Source organism: Toxotes jaculatrix, chromosome 1 (assembly GCF_017976425.1).
Source record: "Toxotes jaculatrix isolate fToxJac2 chromosome 1, fToxJac2.pri, whole genome shotgun sequence".
NCBI lineage: Eukaryota > Metazoa > Chordata > Actinopteri > Toxotidae > Toxotes > Toxotes jaculatrix.
In genome coordinates, this window is record NC_054394.1 from 16,277,720 (window position 1) to 16,301,760 (window position 24,041).

The following is a 24,041-nucleotide window of genomic DNA, read 5'->3' on the forward strand; positions in this document are numbered from 1 at the left end:
TTGATTTCTGCTCTGGTCTAAATTATATGAAGAACGGCGTTTTCACCAGAGAAAGAAGCATAATGGCAACAGAAGTTGTCCAGTTCAGGTGATCTGCATGTTGTCTCATTGAGAAACTTGTAATAATATTTCTGTTTGCACTACTTTTCTAGTCTGAATTAATAGACAGATGTATACTGGTTGTGCAAACGCGTACCTTCACTTTTGCTGCTTTTGCAGCACACACTCATTGGGTTAAGCATTAAAGTTTATTTTGTCCTATTTTTAAAATTTCTTGAATTTTAAAAAAATAAGACTAAAATACAGGTCATGGTTTGCAGTTTGGTTTCATTTTCATTTGCTCTCATTATTTTTTAGTCCCAGCGTCTGACTGAAAATTCTTTTGCTGAAAACACTGTGATAATGTCAAACCATGATCCCGGAGCCCTAGTTTGCATCAAACAGCCAGAAGAGCAAAATGTATAGCTACATCCAGCCACACTGACCCCTATAAATCTGATGCACTGCGTGATCTTAGCCTCCTATACGCTGTACATGTGCCATCATATGTTTGTTCTTTTTGTGTGTGTGTGTGTGTGGGTCATATAGTGTGTGCATAGATGTATGTTGGCAGTATGTGTAGCTGAGTGCTGAACTGCTAATGGCAATGGAGTGATATCCACACAGGATTGAATTAGTTGGTGTCCCTGGAGACGTGGGGACGAAGAAGAGCCACTCTAGCTGACCCACTTAATGTGCTGTGTGTAAATGCATGTACGCCTGGGTGTGCTTGTCACTCTGTGTGTGTTGGCTCGCCAATTTCCCATCATACCTGTGTGTGTATATGTGTGGTTGTATGAATATGAAATAAGCATCAGGTGGTTGAATTACTGGTCACTGACTTGTGCTTGTTCAAAGACCTACTGAAACATGTTTGTGTAGGTGCCCAGAGAGCAGTTTGTGGGTTTCTGGTTAATTTTTTGTTTCCTGTATGTTTGGTAAATTCAATGCTGGCCTATAAAACACATGGTCATGCAAACCATCTCCAAGCCCACGTGCCCAGTGTCTCTTAATTACACTTACACATACAAACAAGTGTACGAGTTAGAATCTACATAGGAAGGCTTCAGGAGGAAGATTCTCATTGTGGAGTTTATTGAGGGTGTGTACATTTGTGTGTGTGTGTGTGTGTGTGTGTGTGTGTGTGTGTGTGTGTGTGTGTGTGTGTGTGTGTGTGTGTGTGTGTGTGTGTGTGGCTCTATGCCTTGGCTCCAGAGAGGCCCAGCTACCCCAGCTGTCCACCCTTGCTCTGGCTCTTAAATCAGATGGTCCCCTCCTTCCTGTCATTCCCTGGACACCTTGTTCCTAAGCCCACTACAGCCTGGGACCCAGAACCAAGCAAAATGATTTATTACCTAGAGAGAAAAGGAGAGTGCTCAGCTCCAGCCTCTCCTCACCTCCCTCTCAATCCTTCTCTCCTTCATCTCTTTTCACTCCCTCAACCCTGCATGCCAGCCCTATTACTTCCTCGCTCTGTCTCTCTCCAAAAGAAAAATCCACTTCCAGCATCCAACCCTGTCTTTTCATTTTAACATAGACTCACCTTGTTTTTCACTGGAAATTTTTCTTCTTATTTTTGTTGCACATCCTCCTTTCTGTCATTTGCAGTTGTGAGGTGAGAATGGGGGTGCTCTGTTCTATTTGTAATTCATGATCCACTGAGCCAGAGAGCTACTGTCTGTGTCTTTGTCATACAGACACCAGATCGTGTCTGATAAAGCTCCACCACCTTCATATTAAAAGCACAAAAAAGCCCCTTTGTTATTTTTGAGGCCCGCTGACTGTGTGGCCTGGCTGGTGTAGGCAGTGATGTGTGGGTGAGTCAGCCATCAGGCATAAGGGGAAACTCTGCCCGTGTTAGGAGCGCCGGCTCCGGGGTGGGCAGAGAGGCATGAGGCCCCTGGAGCTCCAGTCACCTCTCTGTCTGCAGAGCCTGTATTTATAGGCAACACACACACACCCAAACACCCCCACACATGCAAACAGTTGTCTTTGCAACTCTGTTAGCCTCGTGATTTCTTAGCATGCTGCAGCCTGCTGTCCTTTCATTAGCTACTTTGACTCAACCTCTCTTTCCCCCTCTCTGTCTCTCTCACCCTCTGGTTGATGCTTTGAGGTGAGTAGTGCAGTATATACGAGGTGCCATGACTCAGTGTCCTAAGGCCTGGAGGAATTAGTTAGGTTTGAGTACTAGTATCACTGCCACCGGCTGCTGAACTGATTTAAGACCCTGAGCACGGCTGCTGTTTATATACACACCCACACACCCATACGAGCACAGACACATACATCGTCACTTGTCTGTGGCGAGTATAATGAATAGCTCTGTGTACTGAGTGCTGTGCTGAAGAGGGGAGGTGATGGATAATGAGTATCAGAGCAGCGTAAAGGACTCACTCTCATCCCATGTAAATTCGCATGAGCACACACGATAGCATTCACATGTGTGAGCAAACACACACCACACACAGGCACAGATACACACTGCCTCAAAAAGGCAGGCCTGCTGATATCTGATTAATTAGGCAGATCTGGGTTTAATCCTCTCAGTTGCTTCTTCTCACACGCTCTTAGACACATACACACCACCAGAATTTCATGACTGCGTTCATACCAACTGTAGTATACTGCCTGGAGAGAGACTGAAGCGAGGGAGAATAAAGGTGTACAAGATAGATGGAATGAATTGGCTGGAAAAAAGAGGAATCGGAAGTAATTAGTAGATTTGTGAAAACCTGAGGTGTTTGTCAGATTGTGTGTATCTGTATGTGTGTGTGTTTGTGTGTGTGTCTATGCGTGTGGCCGGAGGCTCCCCTTGTTTATGGGAGCCCAGAGCATGCTGGGACAGCGGGGCAGTGTGTCTCTGACCTCTCCATCTGGAGCCTGCCTGGAGCTCACACAGCCTTACTGTGCTCAGTGTGTGTGTGTGTGTTTCTTGAAGGCAAAACCCTTCAGGCTGTGACTGTCCCTGAAACACTCACAAACAAGCTCATTTGCTCCCCCCTTCTCTCTCTCTCTCTCTCTCTCTCTCTCTCTCTCTCTCTCTCTCTCTTCATACACAACAACCTTACACCTCTCATGACTCTGTTCAGTAGGGAAGCAGCATTTAAGCATAACATAGAGTTTGTACAGTCAGCAGAAGGCACGGAGATTTGCTCCTCTTATTTCCATCCGCCATCTTGTTCTGTCTTCCTTTCCCTCGCTGGCACAGCAACACACACTGTATGATTCTCCCCTCCCCCCACTCAGTGATGCAGATTACAGGCTTTGTGTTATGTTGTCAGTGCATGGCCAAGACTGTAGTAGCAGGTGTGTGTGGTGTTTGTGTGCATCAATGGTTGCTGTGCGTCTGTCTGTGCGGGGATGTGTGCTTCTGTGTGTGTCTGTTAGAGTGCACGTGTTGAGGCTTGTGCTTGTGTGTGCTCGTGGGGTGGCATATGGATGCAGGGTTGGCTGGGCACTGCTTTGCACACCAGGTGTGAAATGGACTGTTTAATTAAGTGCTGATGTTGTTGTAATGCATGCTGGGAGGGAGGAGGGTTGAGCAGGAGGGGTAGGGTGGGGTGGGTGTGTTGGTGGGGTGGAGGAGAGCACCTTCTGCCTGGCAGAGCTGGTGCTGGCTTTGCCTGGCTGTTTTGGCAAAGGTGGTGGTGGAGGTGGTAGCAGAGGACTGGTAGGGACCATTTGGCAACACTAAAACATTTTTGTGCAGTGATGTCTTCCTGTCAAGGCTTGGTGATCCAGTGGGATTCACTGCTACAGCTCCTGGACTGTGCCACTGAATGAAAGAACCTGCTGAAGAGCTGTGGTGACTTTTTTTTTGGCTTTTTGTTTAGGTCAGTGGATGAAGTAAAAGGTGCCATCTACGCAGGGGCACTTGGCCACAGCCTCTGACCACAGCTTGGTTTGTTTATTTGTTGCTGCCACTGGTTGTATCTCTTGTGTGTGTGTGTGTCTGTGTGTGCGCATGTGTGGCTTAGCTTGAGCGGTCAAGTGTGGAGGCAGTCTGGGAGAGTGGGACTGGTAATAGAGGAGGCGATAGAGAAAGGAGCTTCACATTAATCACACACAGCTTGGGACTGAGACGGCACTCTCTTTCTTTCTCTCTTTTCCATTGCCTTCCTTTTCTTTTCTTTCTCTCTCTCTCTCTCTCTCTGTGTCTGTCTGCACCCCCCTCTCAACCCCATCACCACATCACACACACCCCTACACACCAAGCAAGTGACAATCAGTACAGCTAATGAAGTGCAGGTTGAGAGCTGATGAGCCTATTTTAGACTCTGGGGACGGAGGCTTGTGGTTCACTCCACCTCTTCTGCCTCCTCTAAGCTCCCTACAGGGCCAGCATGTGTGGCCATCTTCTCTCTGTATAGATGGAAGGGGAGGAGCATATGGCACAAATGACACCAGCTTGGTGCCAATCACATGCCTCATATATGATTTTTCTCCTATCAGATGGCACGATGATGCGAGGGAGGGGGAAAGACAGGGATTGGTATGGAAATTGGAGGAAGGGAGTTGAAAATGGACAGGAGGAAATCTTGGAGGAGGGATGGAGGCTTGCTAAAGGAAAGAGGCTTATGGACACACGTGTAAAACACAAAGATAAATGGAAATATATATAGATGCACAAAAACAAATATGTAAACACTCTCTCAGACATCTCCCTGAGCCCTTACCGGCTGTAAGTACTGTAAATGTGGTTATGAAATTTGTGCTTTGAGTCTGATCTGTGTCTGGTTGGCAGGTACTATGTTTGAAGAACAGAAGGAAAAGGAATTAGGGTGTATGAAGAGGTGGTGGGTGGGTGGTGGTTGCGTGGGGTGTTGTTAGAGAGGAGGAGGAGGAGGGAACGATAGAGAAATAATAGCTGTTTGTGTTTTTTTTTTTCTGCATACAGAAGAAGGACGCTTAGAAGTGCGAGCTGCAAGAATAGAATGAAGCTGTTGGTAGATGACCCTTGTCTCTTTTATTTCCTTCTTCCCCTCACCTGCTTCTCCTCCTGCTCTCTTAATTATTTAGTCTGCCCTGCGTCTTCTCCAGTCTGCTCTGCCTCTACATGGAAAATGAGGAAGAAGAGGAGGAGATGTAGATGTAGGGGGGGGGGGGGGGGGGGGGGTCTGTTGCTTAGCAGTTCAGAATCACTGTGATCATCGCCCCTCCTCTCTACCTCTTCCCTTCCTTCAGCCTTATTTGTTCCCCCATCCTTGTGTATGCATGTTGTGAGTGTGTGTGTGTCTGTGTGTGGTGAGTGAATAGGCTGTGACACTGGAGCTGTATTAAGTGTAGCTCCATTCCCCAGGCTGAGTGGGCTGCTATTGATTGGCCTAGTCTTGCAGGGGAGAGTAATGGCTCTCTGAGGTGAGGGGGGGAGGATTAGGCCACTAATTGCCATTGTGCAGACAAGATATGCCCCCCACCCCATCCTCGCCACCCACTCACCCATCTGCACCCCTTATCTTTCTGCTTTCCTCTCCGCTCCATCTCTCGCCTCACCTCTGCCGCACCTCTTTTGCACTCTCACTTGCTGTTTTTTTCCTAATCACTCCCCATCTCCTATCATTTTTCATTTTCATGTCTCACCTCACATGTATCATCACCATCTTTTCTTCACACATCTTTTTCTTCTTGCCCACCCACCCCCCTCGCCCCCACTTGCCGCTTCTACCACTACTCACATAGATTTTCAGATTTTCTCTAGACCGTCACCTCACTGCCATTATTGATTCTTTCCATTATTTAGTAGTATTAGTCAGAATGAGGTGTTTAAAATCAGTCAATATTCTGCCCGCACCTACCATACGCTGACGTTGTCTGTTAGGTTATGTTGCCACGGAAACCAAAGCAGCGAAGAAATGGCGGTTGGGCGGAGATCTGTGGTTTTTGTTCTGATGGTGATAACTGGAGAGGAAGTAGACCTGAAACTGGCCTGAGGTTTCAGCTGCCTTTTTTTCATGGCTGCATGTAAGCACACTGATGCACAAAAGCACACTACCTGCACACGCACACACATAAGCACACATCTCCTGCTGTCCTTGCTGCAGCACCGAAGTGTGTGTCCCATTGAGAGGGTTGTGACCCAGTTTGACTGTGTAATGCTGCGCTCGCTCTGAGCAGAGGAGACATACAGCACGCTGTACTGTCAAGAGAAGAGGCGGAGGCAGGGAGAAGGAGAGGAGAAATGAGAGGAAATGTAGAGACAACACAGGTTAAAACACAGGGGAGAGAAAAGGAAAAATAAAGAAGTGAAAGGATGACAGAAAGATAAAAACACAGATGGGAAGAGACAGCGGACACAGTTAAGAGGAAGATGGAGGCATTGTTAAGAGGAAGGTGCAGCCTGTATGGGTGAAGGCAAAGGTTGGAAAGGTGAAATTGCAATGATACATGTATGTGAATGCGAGCATATCATGAGAGCTTTGGAACTACAGAGAGAAAGCGAGATGTGTAGAAAGCGAGGCATGTGACCAGACCGTGACCCTGCGCTACAGGGTTTCCCTGGAGGGCTTTGTTAATGTGGCACAGCTACAGCGCAGCAGAGAAGCTCATTGGGCCAGCTTTTCACCACCTGCTGTGTGTGTGTGTGTGTGCTGAGGGGGGAGTTCTGTGCGTGGCTGCAAGCGCCACTGACTGTATATACATTCACTATGGCTGTTCACTCTCAAGCAGTGTGGTTTTATGGTGTGTGTGTGTGTGTGTGTGTCCTGCATGTCAAGGCGGTGTGACTGTCACAGGGCTCCTCATCCTGATCACTGTCACTTCATAATAGGGGCCTAGGGCCATCCATCTGGCCCTCTGTGTGTGTGTTATTTGTTGCTGTTGTAGTGCAGCCTCTCCTTTTTCCTTCCGTTGTGAAGAGGCTGCACGATCGTAGTGCTGTTATATTTGCCTTTTATTCGCAGAGCAAAACATGGACTATTAGCATCTTTACTCTGATCTACTTTCTTTCACTGTACTCATGTCGTTTGTTTCCGTCTTTCTTCAGCTGCATCCTCCATCAGCAGTGAGTCCTCTCCAGTGTCCTCCCCAGCCACCAACCACAGCTCTCCAGTCAGTACACCCAAGAGGGGTCCCCTCGGCCCAGGGCCTGTCCTGGTTCCCCCAGCGGGTCACAGTGTGCCAAACACTCCACCTGTAGTCACCATTGCTCCAACAAAGACTAGCAACGGCCTCTGGAGGAACGAGGGACGCCAGGTAAAACCACATTCAGCACGCCTCCGACACCGACATTTAGTCTGTTATTTTCCTCTGTCTTACTTCCTTTTTCTCTTTCAGTTGCTCTCTCTGAAGTCCCAGATTGTTCTGGTGTATTTTTTCTCTCTGTGTTTTCTTTTCTGTTTCTTATCTGGTTGCTCAAGCAGCATCGTTCTTCTGCTTGCCTGCTAGCACAAACATGCACACAGACAGGCTCTCGAGGGATTAATGGATTTTGTAGCTGGACTGTAACCAATAGTAAGGCATTACGCACTTGACATACGTACATGTGACATAGCGGGTCTATGAATGTATGCTTCCCCCAAGACTTCCCCCGATCACCCCCCCCACCCCGCTCCATGCGTTAAACAATGCCAGCTGCCACTGGGACATTGAGGTGACAGCCTCAACGGCAGCTAACATCTGTGCCCCTCCAGCCCCCCTCCTATTTAGCCCTCTTGCCCTTGGACGAGCTCCCCCCAAGTCCCCAGCCTTTAGCCTCCTTACCCCCCTCTCCAACACCCCCATCCCTCCCACCCCACCTCCAGCCTCACCCTCTTCAGTCAAGCAGTCAAGTGCATCCTCTGCTTCGTCACCCCAACATACGCTCTCTGTTACGTAGTGGGGGCGAGAGAGGGAGAGCTGCTTGCTTTGATAAGGAGTGGATTATGGATTATGGCCTTGCTTTAAGCCTTCTTATCTCAGCTCAGGGCTAATGGTCGAGGCCAAGCACACGGTTATGAACAGCATTCGGCAACATGCGGAAACTCGGTGTGAGACACTTCGAAGGTCCCCCGGAGACAGGGAGAAGGGGGATAGCAAAGAGTGAGTGAGGAGGTCAGCCATCTAGCAGTGTGTGGTAGCATTCAGGCTATTGTCCTCTCCCATACCCCCCCTCTTTTTTTTTTTCACAAAATGACCCTCCGTAGTTCAGGGGTCAAACAGAACTGGGAGGGGCTGGACAGACAGGGGAGCTAACCCAGTGATGTCACGCTTTTTGCTATCTTTTCAGCGGGTTTCAAAAAGCAACAGAAGACATAAAGGGACAGAAACTCCTGCTGCTCCTTTCCTTATATATTAGCCAATCCTGTGCGTATGTTTGCATGTATGTGCTTGTGCGCTTTTGCACGGTGGTTGTGTGTAAGAGGTCAAGCTCGAATTGAAAAGATCATGTCACTGGGTTTGTGGTGCCTCCAACAGCTCGGGGCCACCAAACTAAAGAATGAGGAGGTTAAGGAACGTGATGTGGGCAAGAGGTTGGGATGACGGGGTTAGAGGTTGGATGGGTGTGTGGAGGGGGATGTGTCATCGTTTCAGTGGGGCTGCTTCAGTAAGCACATATAACTCTGTGGTAACAGAGTAAGTAAAGGACACACATGAATACCCAGCATCAAAATGTCCCTCTTAAACAAAGATGATACTGTCTGGAGCTTAACACTAATTTCTGCATATAACTGCAAGAATGCATCAGAGAAGATAGGGACCTTTACCTTGTCCCTTGTTGTCTTCCTCCTACCCCCTATGTCTACTATTATCATTCAATTTTTATGCCAATGAAATGGAGTTGAAAAGAAACGTGTGGAACAATGACAGGAGCTAGAAATGAAGATGTAAAGAGAAAAGGAGAGTCTGACAGAGGGAGGAGAAATACAGAGAAAATAGTTACATACAGAGGCAGCAGTTTGCTCTCTGGATCCCCTGTAAAGCATCCAAGATAAGCTTGTCTGTTGCTGTGTGTACATATGTGTTTGTCCTGCTTTCTGTGTGTTAGAAGGGTTGATTAGTGTCTCTCTAGCTGAGATATGAGTCTGTCTTTCAGAGGGGGGGTGATGGGCAAGGCAGCGAAGGAGGGAGGGCTTGGTGCGTTGGCATTTTGCTTTAATGACTGCAGGAGTCTGCTCCCGCTGCTGCCTGTAATTGCTTTTTAATTGGCAATTTGGATTCATGGCTCCATCTGAGAGGCGTAAACGAGAGCTCTACAATGCACGGGGTCTCCCACCGTCACTGGGGTTACAGGGGCCTGGCTCACACAGAGGAAGATGGCTGCTAATGGATGTATCTTTGAGTCTGAGTGCTTGTGTTTGTGCTCTGTAGTGTGCATATGGCAGGCTGCTGGTGAATAGTGTGTGTTTGAGAATACAAGGCTGTGTTGTTTTTTTTTTTTTTTGACAGGGTGAAAGGTCAAAATGGGATGGCTGGTTGGATGTGTAGGTGCCTGAGTGACTAAGGTGCCTCTCTAATGGGAATGAAAGGTTCTGTCTTTGCGGCGTGTATGCTTTTTCAAGGTTTTGACCTTTTACACCCACACCCTTGCATTTTTTTGTGAAGGCTTGTATCCACACATACATGCACAGACATACACATAGATTTAAGCCCAGGCAAAAAAAACAAAAACATGCATACAACATGTCAGCAACATGTACACATTATCATTTACAAACAGGTTTCCACATTTCTTTTAGCTGATTATCTCACATGTAAGAGGAACTTGCCTGCTCTCTGTAATAGTATTAATTGTAAAACCAGGAAGCAGAAGTCCATTGCAAAATTGCCGCAGCACTGCCATGCTTTGTTGTTTTACAAGCATCTTTGTTCCATCTTCTTATGATGGGATCTCTGTGAAATTTGTTGGCAAGGAACAGTTGATTCAATTTTGTGGTAATCTGTGTCTGGGAATTACATGAATTGACAGTTATTGAGTCATAGCCATGATTATGAAACCATGCCCTTCTCACACACAAACTCTTGTGTATGACGCAGGATATTGAGCACAGGTTATTAGATTCATTCCAACTACTGCTAACCAGATAAATACCAGATGTTTAACAGCGTTCCAATAAATTATAGCGGATACTGAGATTTTATTTGCTAAGCTGGTTCTCATGTTATGATGTCACTAAAAAGTCAGTCAAGTATAGTTTGGTCTAACAATAGAATTAATTTTCTAAATGTGGTCATTCTCGGTTGTGACAGCTCGATGGGTGCTAGGTGTTAAGGGTTAAACTGGGGCACAGGCTACTACTGTGCTACTTGAGCACTGTACAACAGGGTGTAGTCAGTTTTATGCGGATAACACAGTAAACATGCATAAATAAATAGATGGACCTGTAGAATCAGTTATTTTAGTCAAGCAATGATGACAGCTCAGCTGAACAGTTATCGCTGGTTAGCACAGCCGTCATGAATGTGATTATGGCAATTGATTAACTGACAGACAGTATGATAGAAAGCAGCACCTCCTGTTTTTACAGACATAATACTGGTGAGCAATGCCTCACCAGTATTATGTGCCTACAACAGTACGTCATTAATGGTTCTTAGGAGGAGAGGGATTATGCACAGTATACTTGTGCATGACTTTGACATGTGAGTTCATGTGGGTTAAGAAAAGAAATTTGAATAAATGTGTGGATACTTGCCTATCACAGATATCACAAGGATGTTTATAATTAGACTACTGTCCAATAGGTTTTGATAATGTTGGACACCAAGACAGATACATACAATACATTTTGTGGAAAAAGAAACAGAAGGAGCAAAGAGCAAACAGGGAGCTCTGCATTTTGGGCTTTGCAGGCTACCATCTGATATTGACTTCTTTTGACATATATGAACCTCTTTTCCAGTTGGCTGCTGACTGGGAGGGAATATCCACCTTCTCCCTGTGCTCATAAAGCTTTGAAAGGATGGGGATGGAGTGTGGGGGTGGGGGTTGCAGGGACGTGAGGTTTGAGGGAATAAAGTGCCTTACTGTTTAGTGAAGCGGAACAAACAACAAGGAGCAAACTACTGTAAAGTGGGAGGTTTAAGAGACAAAGGGGGGTGTGGGGAGTCTAAACATTAGAGGCATTTAAGATTGGATGTTAGCGCATCAGTGTCAGTCTGGGTCAGTGGCTGCAGACGAGGACGTGGAGGTAATGGCTCGCTAAATAGGATTTGTTTTATCAGAGGCAGTAGTGAGAGAGAGGACAGTGCTGCTGTAAGGTCTCTCTATCCCTCTCTAATCCCAGAGGTTAATTTAGTGGGGCAAGAAGTGCCCTCTCCTCTTTTGTCGCCTTTATGGCTTCATCTCTATCTTTCCTTCTTTCACTCTTTCTGTTCTTTCTAGTTGTTCACTTACCAACTTTAAGTCACATTTTGCTGGAGATAACTGTTCCACCATTCCTGTGAAAATCCCCTTCAACTGTATATCCCTCTATAAACAATTTTCTTGTTCAACTTACAAGGGTTGAAAGTTTCCCTGTTCCGCCATTGCATTTGTAGGCAGAGGGAAACCAAAGCTTCAGAAAATGCACTCCCACTCCCACAGCAGGATGTCTTTGTAGCTCTCAAACGGTGTATGTGCCTGCTGAGTGTGTGTGTGTATGTTTGTTGTGGGATTGGATAAGTGAGCTCGGGCTTGCTGCCAAAGGGAGAGAGGGAGGTGAAAGAGAAGAAGGAAGAAAGAGAAAGAGATGTAGAGGGATGTTGCATTTAGGACTTTGTTGTCTTCCCTGTAGATGATAGTGTGCAAGTTATGTGCAAACACACATGCACACTTAGCCAAGATCAAAGTCATCATCTCTCTAGAAGTACTGCTGTTGTACATCGACCATTACCACACTCTCATCGATCATAAAGATGACATCTCTTGTTTATAATTAGAGAAAAACAGTGAGGCTGTTTTTTTTAAACCAGTCTCTGCCTGCTTCCTCCATTTTACAATAAATTTCCCTCAGAGAAATGTTGATCCATCAGGTTGTGGTGTGTGTGTGTAAGAAAGTGGATAAAAGTGCCTGAGGTTGGAGGAGAGAGTGAGGGAGGCTGCTGCACCACAGACAGGCCTATTTCCCCCCACCCGTCTCCGTCCTCAGAGGATGGCCTCCATGAGCACTGACAAGCGTGACGGTCTCAGGTCCTTGCGAACAATGACCAAGGCTCTCTCTCTGCATCTCTCCCAGGCTGACTCGGGGCCTCGTGGGGCCAGCAGGGAACGTTTGGGTGCTGAGGGGTCCCTCCCCCAGGAAAAGGGTGGCCCCTCAGTCCCTGCCCACCTCCTGGGAAACCCCTATGCCTTTGGTCTCACCCCTGGTGCTGTCATGCAGGATTCACGTTTCCAGCCCCTCAAGTGAGTCACACACTACTTGGCCTTTTTCACTGGATTTGCAGAGTTTACATGTTTTCAATTTAAGATGAAGTTTGTATGATCAATAATTCATAGGTAAATAGAACTCACTGAACTAAGCAGCCACAACAGACATTTGTCTTGTTGATATCAGAGTTGAGAATCAACTAGAATTTATACAGTTTCTCTTCGTGAAAACGGATAAATTTGCACAACAGTGAATACATGCAAGTCAAACTAATCATGGGTTTTCTCTGTGTTGCCCCTACTCCTGTCTTACCTTCAGTCTGCCCAGACAGTTGCCTAATGCAGTGCCCCCTGGTCCTGTGCCAGAAGAGTACCTCCGTGGTTTCCGGCCCTATGCCACAACTGAGGATGCCCTCCGCATGCCCTCTTTGCCCTTGGGCCTGGACCCTGCCACTGCAGCTGCCGCAGCTGCCTACTATCACCCCAGTTACCTTCCCCATCCCTCGTTCACACCATACAGGTAGGCCTCTCCATTAATTTGTTTTGTTGACTTGGCACCCATTTCCTCTGAGAGCAAATTGTGCAAGCCAGTGCATATAACTCAGCTAAGTATTTGTGCTGCTTAGACTCAGCAGTAAATGCATTAGTGCATAGCTGACCTTGAATTCATGTTCCCAGAGGTAAAATATTTTGTTGATGTTCTTTATTTGTATATTTATTTAACTGGGGGAGAGATTTCATTGCTTGTACGAGAGCTGAAGTGAGACGTGACTAAGACAGATGGTAGCACAAATAAAGACATCAGGTTCCAGGTAAACGAAAAGCAAAGTAACAGAATACAGATGACAGATAATCAAACTCTCTTCTGTCTCATCAGCATGGACAGGAAGAAAATCTGTTTAAACAAAGGTCAAAGAGTATCAATTAAAACAATTACATTCCAGCGCTGAGCACTGGGGTAATTCCTTGCAATACATAAGAGCAGAGTTTATCATATTGGATGCAATGAGTCCTGAATGAATGCTATAAATACTGTATCATCTCACAGGCTGCTGCTAAAAGGCCTCTGTTTGATAATATCCTGGTCAGCTGTATGAAAATGCTTGTAAGAGATTTATTAAAAAATAGATATACATCACTGTTTATTGCCACAGCCTGCAGTAATGTCATTTACAGCCTTCAGAGCTGCTGTAATGATGCTCCGTTGCTCAATATATTGCAGTGGAGTTCATAAAACAAGGAGAAGAGCTACACTTATTTGACAGCTTTCCAAAATTTCTGTGGATCCCTAGTATTTGTTTTTGTAGTATGAAACGAAGAAAACATTGTTTTTACTTTGTAAATGAAAGGCTTTGCATATGTTTTGAAGCTGCCTAAACCAGCCGGTTAACAGCAAGACCCATTTTCCCTGTCTTTTACCAAACGTGGTTATACCCATGGAGACAGTTTGAACATTCAAAACAGAACCACAGCTGGTTATGCCACCTAACTGTATCTGGAGCTTGTTCAAGCATGCTTTTTGAGAAATCATCATAAAAGAATCCCTGAACTCTTTATTCATCTGAAATTAGATCTCTTCTGCTCACCACTGTCTTTTGTGGATTCTTTCATAAGGAAAACAAGGTTTTGTTTTAGGTACGTTGGTGTCTTTTTATAGGAGTGACAGCATAGTAATCATACAGAAATAGGGAGATCATACAGAAAACACCAGAAGTAGAAAAATGACGTACAGTATTTGCTAAAAATGTATATTGTGTATGATCAAATGGAGGCTGTGTATGTGTGTTGAGAAGGGCCCTGCTTGCTTTGGGCTATCACACAGGCTGCGTGCCCCTGGTCTGTCAACCCAGCAAGATCAGAGGACTGCAGCACCCATCACACACTGCGCTGTAATGGATTTAATGAGGGGATGAGCAGTGGATGTCACACACACACACACACACACACACACACACACACACACACACATGAACACACAGCTGTGCATCAGCACACAGCACAGTCTCTTGGTAGCTGCTGTGTGGTGATTGAGGTTAGCTGACAGACACCGCTGCTTTCTTGAAAGATGGAAGACCCTGTGATGTCGCTTCTTTGGGAGATGGAGGCACACAGGTTAATGAAAGTGAACGCTGCACTGTCACATGGGGAGACTGACTCCTTCTCTTTCTCTCTTTTCTGTTTTATTTTTTTTATTGCAATCCTTATCTCCCAGGATGGATGACCCATTCTGCCTCTCTGCTTTGAGGTCACCTTTCTATCCGCTGCCAGCAGGGGGAGCTTTACCCCCCATCCACCCCTCTGCTGTTCACATGCACCTACCAGGGGTCCGCTACCCTGGGGATTTCACACACCCTTCACTGTCTGCACTGCAGTCTGAGAGGTAAAGGCCACTTAACTCACACATACAAGAACAAGTATAGATATCAGCCTTTATTATGAATTGTCATTTCTAATGTAACATCCATCTTCTTTCTGCTTCTGTTCTTCCCTGTCCACTGCGCTTTTTAGACTTCAGCTGGAGGATGAGCTGCGGCAGAGAGAGAGGGAGCGCGAACGAGAGCGTGAGCGCGAAAAAGAGAGGGAGCGTGAAGCTGAGAGAGAGAAAGAGCGGGAGAGAGAACGAGAGAGGGAGAGAGAACGGGAGAAGGAGCTGGAGAGGGAGAGAGAGCGCGAGCGTGAGCGAGAAAGGGAGCGCGAGCGGGAACGGGAGAAGGAGAGGGAAAGAGAGAAGGAACTGGAGAGGCAGAAGGAGAGAGCGCTGAGGGAGAAGGAGCTGCAGGCATCCAAGGCCATGGAGAGCCACTATCTGGCTGAGCTCCATGCCATAAGGGGACAGGAGGACCGAACCAAGCCTGAGAGACTCACCCCTAATCGGGCTGGTATGTGTGTGTGACGTCTATAAGCTGCAATCATACTACTTGTAAACACTTGTCCCTATAAACACTTCGTGGCAACTAGAGCTGAAACAATTCTGTGAGGTCAATCGAAAGAAAAATAATTTGCAACAGCTGATGATTATCAGTTTATCTTTGAAGTCATTTTTTAATCTATTTGCTTAAAATGTCAGTGGTTCCAGCATTTCAAATATGGACACTTGCTGGTTTTCTTACTCTCTTATGATAGTAAACAGAATATTTTTGGGCTTTGGACTGTCAGACCAAACAAGCAATCTGAAGACATCACCTGATTCTCTTCTCCACACTTGTGGTGGACATGTTTAACTACTTTCTAACATGTATTTACCAAACGATTAACTGATGAGAAAATGAATGAACATAATTAATAAGCAGCCCTAATATCAAAATTTGTGCCCTGATGTTTCTCTCTCTGCAGATAAAACCAAAGAGCCCGCCCTTCCAGCTCCAAAACCAGTCCCGCCAGGACTACACTCTTCAATGGTTCAAACACATCATCCCGTCCCTGGTTTAATCTCAGGCCATGGTCTCTACATGGGGCCCAGCACTGTGGGGACGGGGCTCGCGGCCTCAATGATTGCTCAGAGAACCAATGAGGAGGAGAGGTGGCTGGCGCGACAACGCAAGCTGCGACAGGAGAAAGAGGATCGTCAGTACCAGGTGTCTGAATTCCGTCAGCAGGTTCTGGAGCAGCACCTGGACCTGGGCCGGCCGGCTGATGCACCAGATCACAGGACAGACTCACACAGGTGAGACAGCACTCACAGGGCTAAGCTTGTTGTGGTCCAGCCAGACAGACAGAAATGTGCAGGTATTTGAACTTGTGCACTTACATTTTGTAACCACATGCCATAGAAGTATTTATCCCCACATAACACAGCGATTGAAGAGTTGTTTTGGATGTTATCTCATGTTATCTGATAGAGACAGCAGTTTTCTGTAACACCAAAATGCATGCATGATTTCAGTGCACACATTATTTGTTGGGTGTTTGGCTGTGTGTCTCCGCTAGCCTGATAGGGACAGTTGTGCATGTGTTTTGAAGCCTCAGAAGCTGGCAGGCTTTAGAAGTTTGTTTTCAGGCAGGGTTGGGAAAAAAAGATAAACCCTGTCAGAAGCATCACGTCTACTCTATTTCTGTCCATGGTACCTTCCAGGCCTGACATGTAGGAAAACAGGCAGCTATGTTTAGGTGTTGATGTAGGGTCCTGATGACTGCTGTTCCATGAGAAGTGGGTAGGGGTTTCAAACAGGCAGCAAGTGGGATGGCTAAGATACACAAAGGCTAATTCTCAGCTAATCCTCTCAACCTTGCACAGCATAAGCCCTCTACTTACCCTTCTTTGTTACTGTGCCTGTGTTTGTGTTCTTGAATGTGTAATTCAGAAGTGAGGTTGTGGTTAATGCTGAACTGGTAGGACAGGAAAGACACACACACACACACACACGCCTGCTATCAGTAACCCTATGGTATAATCGCAGAATCACAGCTCACAGGCTGCAGATTGCAGATAACACACACATTTACTCACTCACACACACACAGAAATGCAAACACAAACAGGAGGCATAGATAATTTGACTGGTCATGCAGCATGCACTCCTGCCAGGTTTAATTTGGAAAGACACTCGAGACGGTATCCATCAGCCATCTGCCTTTCCTTCTTCCTCAACTTTAGCTGTTTCTTTTCCACCACCATACCTCTTTTTTTAAGTCTTCCTTTTCACCCTTGTTCTTCCTTTACACATATATTCTTCTCTCTCTTGTATCATTAAGTGTCATTTCTTCCTATGTCAGTCCTTTTCTTCTTTGCCTTCCTGTCTGTCAGGAGAACCACTGCTCTCTGAACTTGCTCTCTCCGTGTGTGTGTGTGTGTGTGTGTGTGTGTGTGTGTGTGTGTGTGTGTGTGTGTGTGTGTGTGTGTGTGTGTGTGTGTGTGTGTGTGTCTCTGTTTCTGTTTCTTTCTCTGTCTGTATGCGCGCATGCATGCCACACTTCAAGGGCCTAACAGATCAAAAACAGGCCTGTATATCTGGAGGACAGTGTGTGCCTTGGCCACATCCTCACTCTGCTCTGGGCTACTCTGTCTGGGCTTGATAACACTGCTTTGCACAGACAAACCCACAGACATACTGACAGGGATGACAGGAAATGGGCAAGGCGTATGAGCGCTGTTGTGTGTCTCTGCATAGCATGTATGATTGGAAACACTATTTCTCAGTTTTAGAAGAGATATAGGCTTTGGACTTTACGTCTAACAGATATGCACAATCCCTGTTTCATTGTATCTCTACAGATCCATAACAAATCACCATGAACCAGGAAGCCGGGACCTCCACCCTCACTTAGGCGCCCCTCCACCCCTCATCTCCCCGAAACCTCCGCAGCCACCACGTGAACACCACCCTCCACCTCCCACCACCCTGTGGAACCCTGCATCTCTCATAGAAACATCCTCAGAGTCCAGACGTAACCACGAGCCCTCAGGGATGGGACACTATGAGCTCAGTCGGCTTCCCCCAGGGCCCTCCAAATATGAGGATGGAGCCCGAAGGAGAGATGGGGGAGCAATGGAAAAGTATCCCCCGCTGAGAGGTCCTCCAGGCCTTACAGAGCCCAGCACATTCCTCGCTGATCTGGAGAAATCCACCCAGTCCTTCTTCAGCCAGCAGAGGTCATCATTGTCCCTGTCCAGCCAGTATGAACTGGAGGGAGGTGTGAAAAGCAGTGCTGGACTAAAGAGCCTCCAGGGACACCCAGGACACAGTAGACATGGACAGGGGTTAGGAATGATTACTGGGTCAGGGGTAGGACAGGTAACTACACTGGGGATGGGCCAGGACACAATGCTGATCTATGATGAGTACCTTCAGCAGCACCGAAGGCCTGTCAGCAAGCTGGACCTGGAGGAGAAGAGGAGAAGGGAGGCCAGGGAGAAAGGTACCCACCACAGGCATACTGTTACACCTGCTAACCTGCAATCACAAACTCTCACATGTTCAATCATAGAGCATATCTTGTTTAATGTAACAAGTCAACTTTTTTTTTTTTAGAAAATTTAAGAAGTAGTAGGGTATCAGTAGTGACCTCTGTGTTTGCTGCAGGTTACTACTATGAGCTGGATGACTCATATGATGAGAGTGATGAGGAGGAGGTGAGAGCCCATCTCAGGAGAGTAGCAGAGCAGCCCCCACTCAAACTGGATGACTCCACAGAGGTAAAACACCTGCCAACACGTACGTTTTCCGTGCTTGCTGTGATGCAAGCAGGCACTCGTGATAAAACATAAACAGCAAGATGATTTCTTTTTGCCCTTCTGCACAGAAATTGGACTTTCTGGGAGTGTTTAACTTGACCACAATGAGCCGACGGGATGAGCTGGTGCAGCAGAAAAGAAGGAAGAGGAGGAGGATGCTCAGGGAGCGCAGCCCCTCGCCACCTGCCTTGCAGTCAAAACGCACTCCTCCTCCTCCTCCTCAGCTCAGCACGCGCTTCACTCCTGAGGAGATGGACCGAGCACCAGAGCTGGAGGATAAGAAGCGGTTTCTCACCATGTTCAAATTGTCCCACGTCACTGTGCAGCAGAGAAGGGGTAAGGGAATTCATAGTAATTCACAGGTTAAACCCAGTCCATGGAACCTGTACCCCATCCCTCATTTTTAATTTACTCAGTTGTGTTTGAAACTGCTTTAAAAACCCTTGGTAAATATATATGGGTAATTCTGTCTATTAGTTACTCTAAATATGGGTCTTTAGTGTTGCTTAACATTAACCATTTAGTTTAATTATGTTTCAAGAACTACATTAATTAGTGTAAGAATTAACTGTGTGTAACAATGCCTCTTAGCTATTCTTAATTGATTAAACCATGGCTTCCTTTTTGTTTAAGTAAATAATTGGTGTGCCTGGGAAGCTAACTCCATTAACTTCAATGAAGGAAATAGTTTATTTTTTTTGATACTTATAAATACTTGAATATTCTCTCAACGACTACCAGAGCAGAGCTTCAGCAAGGTAGTTAGAAACCACTACATCACAGAGCTGACCCAGTGCCCTTTACATACCGTACAAACATGCCCATCTGATACTCATATCATATCGCTTCTTTTTGACATTTCATTTCAGAAGAGAAATTTTCACAGAGAAAAGATGAAGACTGATCGCACGCTCATTTGGCTCTTAGAAAGCAGTAGTCAGCCAGAGTCTGCTCTACAGCTTGCTGATGCTTCACTTCAGCTGAGCTCTGCCTGCTTTACATGCACTACGTCCTCATTAACATGTTGACTCAAGCCTTGAAAGAAACCATAAAGGGGTCACACAATGCAGCATATATTTAGCAATGTATGCATAATGTAATGCTTTACATTGCCTTCGCTAGAAAGGTGGACTTGTGTCAAGTTTCTGTTTGTAGACACTTGCAGTTATGCACACACACACACACATACACAGACACTGATTAGGAACTGGGAGTGGCAGCAGCGGGCTTACAGTTATCCTCGTCTAATCCTCTTGATTTACTGTTTGCTGCCTACAGATGGCAGCGCACCACCTCCTACGCTGTCAAGCTACACTCAACCTTACACACACACACACACACACACATACAACTGGGAAAAATAGATGCTTATGAAATTGTGAATTAGACACATACAGACAGGACTAATGCTTCAAAGGTTTACATGTCATATTTTTTCTCTGTCTCTTAGATAATGAAAAGGTGGTGGAGTTGCTTCAGGCCATTAAAGAAAAGAGCGTAACCTTGGATACCATCAGACATGCCCCTCATCCGCTGTGTAAGAGCCCTTCAGCACAGATCTCTGGTGAGACACATACTAATGAACATAAACATAAACACCCTCTCATCCCTGAAGTATCAGGTTAGCGTGGTGTTCATTCATTTGCATGATGTATTTGAATGGGAGATGCATCTAAATGAACTACAGTTTCTAATTGCATCGTTCCATCTGTAGAAATGTGACTCTTGACCTCATCATGACTAACACATGTTCAAATGATTGCAGATCCTGCATTTGCCCAGCCTCCCTCTGAATCAGAGGACCACCACAATGTCAGACCACATAGCCCCTCCTCACATTGCCCAGCATCCCCCAATGGCCATCCAAAACCCCTTGGGGACACATTAAGACCAAAGGAACCCCCTTCTCCAGCTGTCTACCCAGACAAGGCCCGGGGGCCCAGCGAAGGACCGATTTCTAAGAGGAGCTCCAGTCTGCTGAACAGCTTGCGGCCCCAACTCCCCCTTCAGGCTAAAGAGGGCCTTCACAGCGTTAATGGACGCACCAAACCCTGGGACAGCTTCACCCCAGAGGAATTTGCCCAGCAGTTCCATGAATCTGTGCTTCAGTCCACTCAGAAGGCTCTGCAGAAACACAAAGGTAAGCTGCACCAGCCACAGCCATAGAAATATCATATAATTCAGAATTCATAGAAAGGGATGAACTAAATAACAATCCTGTCTTTTCCCAACTTGTCCTGTAGGAGGAACCACAGGGATGTCGGAGTCGTCCCACCTCCAGGAGTCGTCTGTTCACTACAACATTCCAGAGCTACAGAGCGCCCCTGGCCGACCACCACAGCCACATTCACAGTCTCACTCGAATACACATTCATTTCCCCACCCGCTCTCACTCTCTCACCTGCAGCCCAACGGGCAGCACTTCTCAGTACCGCCACACCGAGAGGCCTCAGGGACGAGAGAGGACCTGTCTGGTCCAGAGGACTCTGAGGATGAGGAAGAAGAGGAAGAAGAGGAGGGTCCCGCTTCCAAGTGGCAAGGGATTGAATCTATATTTGAAGCTTATCAGGAATATGTTGAAGGTAAGCAGCCACACTGAACACGCAGTGTTTATACAGCTTCTACTAACAAAATCTCACAACTCTGCTGCTTTTATGAGTCTTCTGTATAAATGTTTTACAACCCTTACATCCATAAAACCCCATCACATCTCATTGTATGGTTTCATAAATTAGTGTTTCTCTTCAGTCTTGGGAAAAAATGTGTTTCTGAGATAAGATTTGTTAATTCTGACTTTGTGCAGTCACATATTGTTTGGTGGTTAAAGAAATCAAAATCAAAACAAATATAAACAGTAAAAATGTGAAAACTAAGTAACAGTAAAAAAAATGAGACAAAAAATGGTCAAATTGAATTCATAAAACACAATTAAAAATTATTTCAACACCAAAGAAGACAAGGTTTTAAAGCTGTTGTAGCGTTCTCTTGTCACTAGAGGGTGGTGTTCAACTTTGCTACATACAATTCAGTTATTTGTAAATACATGTGCAATCAGGATTTATACCAAAAATTAAGTTATAATAATAATAACATCAGTCCCACTTTTCCATCACACCACGTCACTTGTGTATTTTATTCAAATATGAAGATCTGTCTTTGTAGTTGCTAGAGGTAGATAAGCCTTCTAGCATCGACTGTTTAAATAGCGCATGGTCTTTAGCTTAGAGATCAATATTCACTGCCCTTGTGTTTGCATTTTTCCTCTAATCCCAAACCCGTTGTTTTTTTTTTTCCTCCTTCCATGTATTTTTTGATGCGGTGTCCAGAGCAAAGTTTGGAGCGACAAGTGTTGCAGAGCCAATGTCGAAGACTAGAAGCTCAGAACTATAACCTCAATCTGACTGCTGAGCAGCTGTCTCATAGCATGGCGGTAAGACACACACATGTGCACACACACACACACACACACACCACTGCTAGTGAGTCTGTGACCTCAGCACAGTTCTGATGCCTGCTTTGGTTTATTTGTATTATTTGTTTAAGTGTCTTTTAAACTAGGGAACAATCACTGGGTGGCAAGACTTGTCTGCACATTTCTCCTCTGTCTCCACACACGTTTCTTTTACTGTCCTTCAGATTCAATACTGTTTTAATGAACATCAGGATGAAGTACTGGGACAAAGTTTTCCCACCCAAGTCACCAGATCTGAACATTACTGCGCCTTGATGGGAGGTGCTGATCTAATCCCAGAATACGAGGCTTCCCCTCTTGAAAAATGACTGACAGGACTACAGAGTCCTGCTGTTCTTTATTATTGTGGTTGTATTATTATGTCATATAACTGAATTCACATTTTTTTGTAATTGTAATATTTTATATCTTCCCTCTCTCCTGCTCCCCTGGTTGTGTAGGAACTGATGTCCCAGAGACAGAAGCTGGCAGTGGAAAGGGAGAAGTTACAAGCAGAGCTGGAGCACTTCAGGAAGTGTTTGACGCTGCCACAGACACACTGGCCGAGAGGTGGGCATTACAAGGGCTACCCTCCCAGGTGACCCCAACACGCCGACCTTATGGCCCCCAGGCCCCGGCCACCTCCCTTTTCAGACTGACACCCAGAGTTTATTTTTCTTGGCCTGGTCCACATGGCTCCACAGAGGAGAATATGGCCGGCTAGATAAGATGAATGAGTGAATGGAGTGAATGGATAGATGAATGCACGGGAGACAGGACCATTCAGTGAAGGACAGGCAGTCTTTGGATTGTGGCCAGCCAGGGACTGCGCCACAAGCCACTAACGTGTGCCAATGTAGCCAACCCCGAGATCAGCGTGAGTATAGGGCAGGAGTACCTGAAGATCAACACAAATCACACATGCACCTGCTTTTCACACATTCTTCAGTCCCTGCTGCTCTGTTGTTCAGTCCCTGCATCCCTCACCGCCACATCTACACAGACAATCCTGCCAATGAGGGAGCAGCTACCCCAGGGAGGGGTGCCGTTAAAGAGACTTGAATGCTCCAAATCTCCAAACGAAGGCTTCTGGCCAGTCGGGACTGATTTTATCACAGTGGCCACGTGAGCTTTTGAACTGGAAATGCACTTAAGAATAAAAGCTGAAGAACTACCTGGTGGTACTGTGTTACAAAGAACTGTTCAAATTAGGGAAGAATTTAGAAAATGCACATTTTTTTTTGGAAAGAATTAAGGAAATGTTTTATTTCGAAATAGAAAATTTGAGAATAAGAATTTTAAAAGGTGCTTCAGCCTTGTATTGTATATAATATGAAGACTTAAAAGAATTTTGTATGTTTTTATTACTTTAATCATTGTTCTTTTAAAAGAAAAAAAAGCCTGCCATTTTTATATGTTTATGCTTTTTGGGTTGGAAAAGAAAGCCTTGCTTTTAGTGTTTGTACTGCTGCTGGCCAGAACAGCTCATTTTGACACATTTAACAGAGTGAGAGAAAACAGGATACGCTCCTCCTCCTACTCTCTCCTGGCACTGCGCAGCTGAGACCCAGCCACAGCCACCTCACCTGGCCCCTGAGCTCAGCAAAGCTTACTCAGAGGGCCGAGACATGGCTCCTGCCCTCTCGTCCCCTTTCCTTCACAGAAACATTTGTCTGTCTGTTTTATCCCCCGTTTCAAAAACTCCTCCAGTCAGCTTCACTGCTGCTGGCATGACTAGTTAGTTTATAATATTCTCATACAGAAACCAGTTGAAATCCAGTGACATACTTTTCTTTTTTTGTTTTTTTGTTTTTTTTTTTAAACTTCACTTGAAGTTGGGTCACGTGACTTACTTGATTATTTTGTAAAGACATGAAGAGTCTCTTAAGCAGCCAGCTGATGAAACTAGTTCTTGATGCTTTATCCTACCATTGGACCTTCACCTCACTTTGTATCACATCAATAGCATTAGACTCAAACAGTATGACGGTTTGCATAATGTTACGCCTTACAAGATCAAGCCCTTAAACAGCAGTCATGAGAGGACACAGTGCCAAAATGAAAAAAAAAGAAAAAAATAAGAAAAACAAACTGTAGCATTTTGGATTCTTAAG

General features: G+C 45.7%; 1 protein-coding gene across 1 annotated transcript in view; it reads left to right on the plus strand.

Annotated features, from left to right (window-relative positions):
* Nucleotides 1-24,040, plus strand: part of gse1 (Gse1 coiled-coil protein) — a 164,610-nt gene extending 140,570 nt beyond the window's left edge. Inside the window, exons 4-17 of the mRNA XM_041066856.1 lie at nt 7,025-7,233; nt 12,174-12,340; nt 12,624-12,824; nt 14,517-14,684; nt 14,813-15,183; nt 15,638-15,968; nt 17,517-18,160; nt 18,325-18,437; nt 18,545-18,812; nt 19,927-20,040; nt 20,242-20,616; nt 20,720-21,058; nt 21,803-21,906; nt 22,389-24,040. Of these exons, the coding sequence (XP_040922790.1) occupies nt 7,025-7,233; nt 12,174-12,340; nt 12,624-12,824; nt 14,517-14,684; nt 14,813-15,183; nt 15,638-15,968; nt 17,517-18,160; nt 18,325-18,437; nt 18,545-18,812; nt 19,927-20,040; nt 20,242-20,616; nt 20,720-21,058; nt 21,803-21,906; nt 22,389-22,529 (3,545 nt within the window). The 3' untranslated portion in view covers nt 22,530-24,040. The remainder of the gene's footprint in view (nt 1-7,024; nt 7,234-12,173; nt 12,341-12,623; nt 12,825-14,516; nt 14,685-14,812; nt 15,184-15,637; nt 15,969-17,516; nt 18,161-18,324; nt 18,438-18,544; nt 18,813-19,926; nt 20,041-20,241; nt 20,617-20,719; nt 21,059-21,802; nt 21,907-22,388) is intronic.
* The last annotated feature ends 1 nt before the right edge of the window (nt 24,041 follows it).